We start from the raw sequence: 9,825 nt of genomic DNA, 5'->3' as shown, positions 1-9,825 counted from the left end.
ATTTGATTTTAATTAGTTTAAATTAATTAATTTATTTATTTATATATATTGACTATGATAAGTCTCGTTTCCCAAAAAAAAAAGGGATTTTTTCATAAATAAATATATTATAAAATATATTTCAATTTTACGGTTTCTACTAATTCTTTGCAGTAATACTTTCTTGTATAAAATATATTCAGAAATACGATCTTTTCTTCATCTAACGTATGTCTACTGTAAAACAACTCACAAATAAAGCTTTGAAGACATGCCCAAAAGAGAGCTCAGAGTAGCTTCAAACCAGATTCTCTCTCTCTTTCAAGATAATTATCCTGAAATGGTTGCTCGTAAGGTGATTGATTAATTTTTTTTTCTTAGTATCGTTCTACACGTTTCATTTTTTTTTTTCACTTTATTAACTTTTTTGTCTTGTTATGTTTCTGGTTTAGATTTTCATCAATGTTCCATGGTACTTCAGCATGCTATACTTTGTTTTCAGTCCCTTTTTAACTCAAAGAACTAAGAGCAAGTTCGTGATTTATAAGGAAGGAAATGTAGCCGAGACACTTTACAAGTAAGCCTAAAATAGTTTGCCTAATTCGATTGCTCTGAATTTTTTTTGATTGAGAATCCAAACTGGGTTTGTTTTTTCCGACATTTTCTTTAAAAAAGTTCAAGATTCCGAAGTGGGTTTTCTTTTATCTGTCAAAATTTTCGTATGTTCAGTTCTTATCAAGTTCAAACTTGTGTATATATATATATGTATATATATTACATACAGTACCAACCACAACCTCTTTAGTTGTCTTGTCTGTCTTTTTCTTTTCATTCCGACGTCATTTTGGAGCACATTACTTTCCTTTAATACTATATCTGAGCAACTCACAAGTTCAAAGAAAAATAACTCTACTTTTGTCCTTTTCCTTTCTATCCTGATCAGGTTCATTAGGCCTGAAGATGTTCCTGTTCAGTATGGTGGACTGAGTCGACCCAACGTTTTTCAAAATGGTCCTCCAAAACTAGCTTCTGAGTTCACTGTCAAAGGTGGAGAAAAAGTGAACATTCAAATTGAAGGCATTGAGGTTCATCACTGTCAAAGGTAAGCTGCTTTATTTTCTTTTTAATTGCTTTAGTTGCATTTGGATAACATTTAAGGTGCATAGATTTGTATTGGGTTGCATTTAAGATTGCAGTGGATTGCATTTAATTAAGGTTGTTGTGGGTTGCACGAGCTATTATTTGAGGTTTCAGTATGTTGCATTAGGCTTCATTTGAGGTTGCAGTAGACTTGCATTTGAGGCCGTAGTGTGTTGCATGAGTTGCATAAGGATGAAATTTTCAAATAAATATTTAAAAGCTGTTGTAGGTAGCCTGGACTTACATTTGAGGTTGCATTGGATTGCTTTAGGTTGCAATGGGCTTGCGTTTGGGGTAGTAGTTTGCTTTGAGATGTTATGTAGCAAAAGATTAGGTTGCTTAGTTTGTTTAAGTTGCTTCTTATTTTGATAAGGAATTTCAAGCATAAAATGGTCGATATATGAGTTGCTTCAGAGCTTTAGAGTTCGTAATTCATATGTATAACTCACATTAGGAGTTGCAGTGGGTTGCACTTGGACTAGTCATGTGTTGCTTTAGGTTGCATGTGGTTGCATTTGTAATTCATATGTATAACTCACATTAGGAGTTGCAGTGGGTTGCACTTGGACTAGCCATGCGTTGCTTTAGGTTGCATGTGCTTGCATTCGTAATTCATATGGACAACTCACATTAGGAGTTGCAGTGAGTTACAGTGGGTTGCACTTGGACTAGCCATGTGTTTCTTTCGGTTGCATGTGGTTGCATTCGTAATTCATATGGATAACTCACATTAGGAGTTGCAGTGGGTTGCACTTGAACTAGCCATGCGTTGCTTTAGGTTGCATGTGGTTGCATTCGTAATTCATATGGATAACTCACATTAGGAGTTACAGTGGGTTGCACTTGGACTAGCCATGTGTTGCTTTCGGTTGCATTCGTAATTCATATGGATAACTCACATTAGGAGTTGTAGTGGGTTGCACTTGGACTAGCCATGTGTTGCTTTCGGTTGCATGTGGTTGCATTCGTAATTCATATGGATAACTCACATTAGGAGTTGCAGTGGGTTGCACTTGGACTAGCCATGCGTTGCTTTAGGTTGCATGTGGTTGCATTCGTAATTCATATGGGTAACTCACATTAGGAGTTATAGTGGGTTGCAGTGGGTTGCACTTGGACTAGCCATGTGTTGCTTTCGGTTGCATTCGTAATTCATATGGATAACTCACATTAGGAGTTGCAGTGGGTTGCACTTGGACTAGCCATGCGTTGCTTTCGGTTGCATGTGGTTGCATTCGTAATTCATATGGATAACTCACACTAGGAGTTGCAGTGGGTTGCACTTGGACTAACCATGTGTTGGTTTAGGTTGCATGTGGTTGCATTCGTAATTCATATGGATAACTCACATTAGGAGTTGCAGTGGGTTGCAGTGGGCTTCTATTTGAGTTTCATTGGCCTTCATTTAATTATATGAAAAAATATTGACACAGAGTACTATTCGCCTAATATAAATTTGGGCCTTTGCCTTTGACTACTTCAGCTTCCCAATAAAATGCCCAAGTTGCAGGAATTTTGTTTCTTCATCCTCTCATCTCATGCCAACATTTATTTATTTTAATAATGTATGTTGACTGTTGATTAGTGTAAATTTCACAACTTCAAAATTAGAAAAGTCTGCCAGCTCTAACTCATAGTCCTACATCACAAGTTTAGAATCAAGACCTCCACTAATAACTGGCTGAACATGCAAAACATAATTGTTTGTCAAATGTCATAAATGCAATATATATATACGATTTTGGAACAAATGAGATCAGAAATATCTATTACACTAAACTTGTCCAAGTAATTTATAAAAATACCATGACAGATGGGTGACTTCTCACTTCAGACCAATCAAAATATTGATTTTACATTAATGTTAATAAATAGATGGAAAACATGAGTATAAAGATCAATGGAAAAGAAACATGAAGCGTATTGACAACACAATTATTTGCTACACCACTTGCTAAGCACTTCCCCACAATTTTAGGATAGCCCATAGTCTGGCAATTCTCCAATTTTTTCATCCAATGGAAAAAACCCTTGATAATCTTAATATCTCCACCAGATTTTGCCTCACTACTTTGACCAGAAGTAGAATCAAAATTCTGCACAAATGTAGATTGCAAGTAGAAAGGCAGCTTGATTGTTCTTCTTGGCAAAATAGGAGTAACATATCCCAAGTTACTCCCACCACTACCAACATATGGAACAATAGCAGTGCAATGAGGAGTAGATTCCTATGAATAAAAAATAAATATAAAAAAATAAGAACACAGTAACAAAAACAAAATAAAATAAAACATTTGAAGGAAAAAAAAATCTATAGTTTGAATAAAAAAAACATTTGAAGCACAGGTTACAACATTAATAGCATTTTGCATAGCCTCCTCCAATGCCGTGTCAGACAAACTATCAAAAGAAGACTGAGATGAAATAGTTCCAGCAACCTGTGCAACGTCATTGACATTCTCTGCAACCTTTGCTAATTCTGCAACCTCTAGAAGATCAGGTGCAACTTCGGGAAGATTAGGTGCAACTTCTGTTTCTAATTCTGCAACATTTGAAAAATGAGATGCAACGTCTTTATCAATCTCTCCAACAACTGTGGGAACATTTTCAACATCGGTTGCAAAATTTTCAACATGCTGCCACAATTAAATATATGCAACATCATGCTACCACTAAGCGAAGCATGTAATCATATTTAAGCAAAAACAACAACATGCATCCTTAAACACAACATGATGCAACCTTAAACACATAATAATCACATGTTACCACAATCAACTAGATGCATTCTCATGATGCCACAATCTACTAGATTTAACCACATGCAGTCGCAACCAAGTGCAACCAATATCAACCTGTTGCAACCTAATGCAACTTTAAACACAATCTGATGCAACCAGCCACAATCTGTTGCAACTTTAAACACACAACAATAAAACAAAAAAGAAACGTAAAGCAACAAATATAAACCTGTTGCAACCTAATGCAACTTTAAACACAACCAGATGCAACCACCCACAACCTAATGCAACCACCCACAACCTAATGCAACCAATCACAACCAGCGACAACCTGTTGCAATTTTAAACACACAACAATAAAACAAAAATAAACATAAAGCAACCAATATCAATCTGTTGCAACTTAAATAACACAATATTTAAACAAAATTGAATAAAAATATAATATAAAATGACTGATAAATGAAATTGAAAATATACCTGTGGCGATGGAATTATATGATCAGCATTTGCCAAATTTGACTTTTTTTTGTTTAATAGCATTTTTACCTTTAGCTTGACCACTCAATGGTCTCTTCTTATTATCTTGGCTGTTTAGGATTTTTACCCCCCGAACTATACTACTACCGTATCGTGCCCCCTAATTTTTTCAAACCGTTAAAAATTCCCCCCGAAATATTCACAGTAATGTAAAGAAGGACTTCCGTGGCATCAATTATTGATCTCAGTTACAAATTTATATTTATAAGAAAATGTTTGTGATTCAGCATCATTATTGTTTTAGTTGATTTTAAATTCTTCTCAAATAAAGGTTAATGAGCTTTGAAGTTGGCAAAGGCAAATCAGTTGGAAATTCATTGCAGAAGAATATATATATATTTATGTATCGTTTATTTAATATTGTTTTACCAAAATTTGTCATTGGAAATTTACACGAAAATTGCAAGACAGAAAGGCAGAAAAAAAAGGCTTACTGATATTGTTGTCAAGCTCCTCGAGCTTGCGCCGCCGAGACGGAGAGGACTAAGAGACGAGCGTAGACCTGGAGGCCGTCGAGCTCCTTGATCTTGCGCTGCCAAGAGGAAGAGGAGTAAGACACGAAAGGCTCCGACAAAATGAGAGTGAGAAGAGATGAGGTGGAGACACGGAGGTGAAGAGAGGCGGCTGTAGTCTCTAGACACGGAGGTGGAGAACTCTCCAAGCTGAATAACGTTAAGGGTTAGGGAAGTGTAATTTAGACCGTATAATTGCATAAACAAACCGTATAATTGCATAAATAAAATTATAACAATGAAAGGAAATAAAAAATGACGTAAAAATGAAAAAAAAAATGGTAACAAATAGTATATTGGGTTGTGTTACTAATTTCAGAGAATGAACCCAAATTATAAATGTTACCGTACATGTGCAAATAATACTCATTTTTACCAAAAATAAAATAAAATTAAACATACATAATTCAATAAGTCCAAGAAGAAAGAAATGCATAAAAAAAAAAACGATAATGTCATCTTGGAATTCTATAAACAAAATAATAAAAAAAAAATAGTGAATGAATAATAAAACTCATAATATAGTGAATCTAAATCCACATATATAGAATACTGAATAACAACTCTTTGAAATGATACATTGTTGGGTTAATACTTAATATCAAATTTGAATGACGACTCTTTGAAATTGAATTCTCATCCATTAAAAATTTGGGGGTCAAACATGAGACTCCATGAAAGATAAAAAAAGGAAACACTAAACACAAAAGACCAAAAAGTTAAAAATAAAAAGGAAGTGAAATATTGAATTTGAAGTTACAATCATTCTTACGAGTGCAATGATACATAAAAAATGTGAAAAAATAGATAATTAGATTGTATCATCATTAAATAAATGAAAATAATTAATTAGCAAAAGTGGTTATACAAATTACAAGTGGCAACATGTAAAAACGATAATAGTAATAATAATTGAAAAATAATTATCAATAAAAAAGAACTCATACTATTTTCACTATGGAGAAAAATAATTATAAGTAAGAGAGTTTTCAAAGAAGAATTAGAATATAAGTCTCCTTTACCAATGAATTTCAAGTCTATTTATAGTGAAGCATGTGGGTATAGAATGATAATTTGTGAGATAATATATTATAAATATCTTCACATTTGTTACAATATAATAATCATTTAAATTCAATTAAAAACTTATTTAAAATTAAGTTACATTAAATAAAATAATATATAAAATATTTTAGTAATTTTTAATAATTATATTCAATTACAATATAATAATCATTTAGATTATAATTTAGTTAAAAACTTATTTAAATTTAAGTTACATTAAATAAGATAATTCATAGAATATTTTAATAATTTTTAATAGTAATGTTCAAAATAGATGTTATATTATAATATATATTTTTAATTTTTTAATTATTAATTAATAATTATAAATACTTTTTTTTTTCTCTTCACATTTTTTATTTTTGTTTTTTTAATTATTAATTAATAATCATAACTTGTTCAAAGAAGAATAAAAAAAATCTCTTTACGTTTTTTTATTTTTTATTTTTAAAAATAAAATAAATGGATATTTTTTCTTTAATTTTTAATTAATCATAAATATATATTTTTTATTTTGCTTTTTACGTTTTTTTAATTTACATATATATTTTTTTTTATTTTAAAAAGAGGAATAAAAAATTGCTCTTTCGTTTTTCTAATTTATTTAAAAAGAATTAAATAGATATTTTATTTTATTTCTTTAATTATTAATTAATAATAAAAAAATTTAACAAGAACGATAAAAAAATGTTATTTAATAATCATAAATTTAAAAAAGAAGTACATTTTTTTTCAAAAAAAAAAAAATAGATAAATATTTTTTATTTTTATTATAAATTTTTAATATAAGAATAAAAAAATTGTGAAAAAAATAAGAATATGGATAAAGTGAGAAATTTATAACTTGGTATTTGTTAACATTTTCAGTGAAGGAGTTACATAATATAAATCATGGCAATTTGCGTTTTGGGAATCATTAAATTTTTTTATTTTTTTAAGATTGATTATGAATATTATATCATCCAAATGTCTGGTATGAAATTCATGAATAGTTTTCAATTTCTTCATTTGGGTCCTCATCTTTGTAGTGGTAGCTATATTACAAATGTTACATAAGTATATCTAAATATACTAATATTATCATTGTACATGTAGTTTCATGCAAAGAGGTGTTAATATTTGGTCTTGCACCATCTACTAAAAAAGCATATGAAGTTACGGACTCATGTATATTTCATTAAAAGAGGAACATATTCTTTTTACTGGCTCATGTTGAACTGTATATTTTTATAATTCTGAGAACAAAGAATAAGTTATTAATTTCTAATATTAAAAACATTAGGAATAAGTAACAAAACTCAACAATTGCAAGTACAAATGTACCAAAGTGAAGAAGATGTTTTCACTTATTTATTTTTTTACTGTTTCAGTTATGATGTTTTATTATTATCATTTGTAGTTGTGTCGTGTGGTTGGAGGAGATTTCCCTTAAACATGTTAGGAAAATATATTAATATACATTTAAAAAATTATTTATCATTATAATAGAGATAATGTTAATTTGTTTTATATGTCAGTAGGAACAAAAAATTTATTATGAAGAATGGCATACAATTTGATGAAATGTTCACATTTCCTACGAAAATATTCTCTCTAAGAAACCACTACACAACAAAAGCTAACACATAGAGATTTTTTTTTAAAATGCATAACACTATTACACTAAGAAAAAGTAGTCATTCTTTACACAATAGAGAACATAAGAAGCCTTGTAAACTCACGAGAAGGAGGGTAACTTTAAGTAGACTTGAACCACAACTCAGTTTCATAAATCTCGGCCTAAGTCTCCTCCCGAGTGAAATAAAAAATCCTTCATCAAACTCGTATTTAAGGTCGATTTCATAAAGTTCAAGTTCAGTTTCAACCTCTTGTGAATGGTGATAATTAAATAATAATCTAGATAATTCTTAACAATTTTGGAGAGATGAGTTGTGCTATAATTATAGGGGATGGAATGGTATGTTTCATTTTATAATGGAAATTGATATTTTACTTAGTATTATTAGAAGAATACAGTTAATTAACTTAGAAGTTAGAGGAATTAACTAAGATAATAGATTTTTAGATTAATGTTATATAACTTATTGAATTTAAATCAATAGCCCTTTTATATTTATTGTTATTAACATATTCAAGTTAACGTGGGATAGTGTAATATAAAGTCTGTTAGTTTATCAATATAAAAACAAAGTAAATAGATAGTTTCTATTAATTTGCTAATATAGAAAAGTAGTTATACATAATAATATAATATTTCTAATTTAAATTAGTTAATTGATTTATGATACGATTTTTGTTTAAATAAATAAATTATTAAAATTAATTTATTTCTATTATAATTTATATAATTAGATATTTTAGGTTTTTTTAATTATTAGTTATTAAATTATTATTATATGGTTATTATTCTTATTAAAATTAATTTACTTTTATTATAATTTTTATAATTAGATATTTTAGTTTTTTTTCTTTAATTATTAACTAATAATCATAAATTTAAAAAATGTGCAAAAATGAGAAAATAGAAAGAGTGATTTGAAACAATTTTAGAGTGTTATATCACTTCTTTTTTTATATAAATATATAGATATATAGATTAATTAATTAAATCATTATTATTATAAAAAATAGAAATAGAGAAAACAATATAACCATATTATTTTTCAAATAAATATCACTTTTTACACTTAAATATATATCTTATTTAAATTTACATTAATTAATTTATTATTATTATAAAAAAAAATAAAAATAGAGAAAATGTGTTGATGAACCCATCTAAGGGCATTATGGGTTACTAGATTGGAGAATCTTGGAAAGACTAAACCATAAAAACATACTTACCGACTTATATGCTTAAGAACTTGGATTCCCTAACCAAAATAAGAATGAGGTTAGGAAATTGAGTAGAAGACTAAGAGAAAGGAAACATAATACAGAAAGGAACTAGAGTTTTGGTTACCTCAAAGACTTGAAAGACCAATCTATACCTCCACCGAAATACTATAGAACTCACTTCCCAAAGTGTTTGATAAGCTTATGATGTTTAAGCTTATAGTTTTTCCCCAAACCAGGTGTTTACACTCTCACACTCACTTAACACTAGCAGCTTCTGAACTTAGAGCAAATGGTGAATAATGGCTGGGTACTAGGTCCTATTTATAGAGTTTGGGAATGAAAATATCTTGATTTTACTTGAATAAAAATAATGGCTTTTTAGGTGAAAATCATTTGAATAATCATTCAGCAGAGGCTGAAGACTCGTTCAAAAGATGCTGGACTTATGGAGGAGTTTGAATGGCTGAAAGGAAAGGAATTAAAAAACAATTGAACATATGCTGAAGGAGGCGATATATCGCCCCCTGTAGGCGATATATCGCCTGGGCCAGTATGCCCGAGGCGACCGTGCATCGTTTCGTGTTTTCCGTATCTACGTGCTGCGACATATCGCCCCCTATAGCTGCGATATATCGGCACTCGCTGAATATTTAAACACGAAATTACACATTTTTAGCTAAGTTTGAATAGAGTAAACAGCCTTGACTAAGCCCTCAACGTACTCAAAGCTGCTGACTGACCCTATAACATTCAAACTTTACTCCTTATTAGATTTAATCTTCCAAAATACTTAATCCTTAATTACCATTCATAACATGTGCTTCAAATCCTATTGGTTGATGTCTAAACCTTATAATATAATAAATATGATCCTTAATATCAGTCACTTTAATCAAACCTTAGGTTATACTTAATATTCTTAAACTATAGATTAAACTTAGAAAATCTATAAGTACTACTATGAGTGTCCAAATAATTCCCGGTCTGAACCAAAAATCCATAGTAACAAA

The 9,825-nt window shown here is 29.9% G+C and overlaps 1 protein-coding gene across 1 annotated transcript; it reads left to right on the top strand.

Annotated features, from left to right (window-relative positions):
- The first annotated feature begins 248 nt into the window (after positions 1 to 248).
- LOC133806141 (patellin-6-like) lies at positions 249 to 1,189 on the top strand. Its single transcript, XM_062244266.1, has 4 exons — positions 249 to 334; positions 432 to 556; positions 923 to 1,081; positions 1,138 to 1,189. Exons 1-4 carry the CDS (start codon positions 251 to 253, stop codon positions 1,187 to 1,189), a joined length of 420 nt encoding a protein of 139 aa, XP_062100250.1. The 5' UTR covers positions 249 to 250.
- The last annotated feature ends 8,636 nt before the right edge of the window (positions 1,190 to 9,825 follow it).

Source organism: Humulus lupulus, chromosome X (genome assembly GCF_963169125.1).
Source record: "Humulus lupulus chromosome X, drHumLupu1.1, whole genome shotgun sequence".
Classification (NCBI taxonomy): Eukaryota; Viridiplantae; Streptophyta; class Magnoliopsida; order Rosales; family Cannabaceae; genus Humulus; species Humulus lupulus.
The sequence above is the reverse complement of the archived record's forward strand: the minus strand, read 5'-3'. Positions and strand labels throughout refer to the sequence as shown.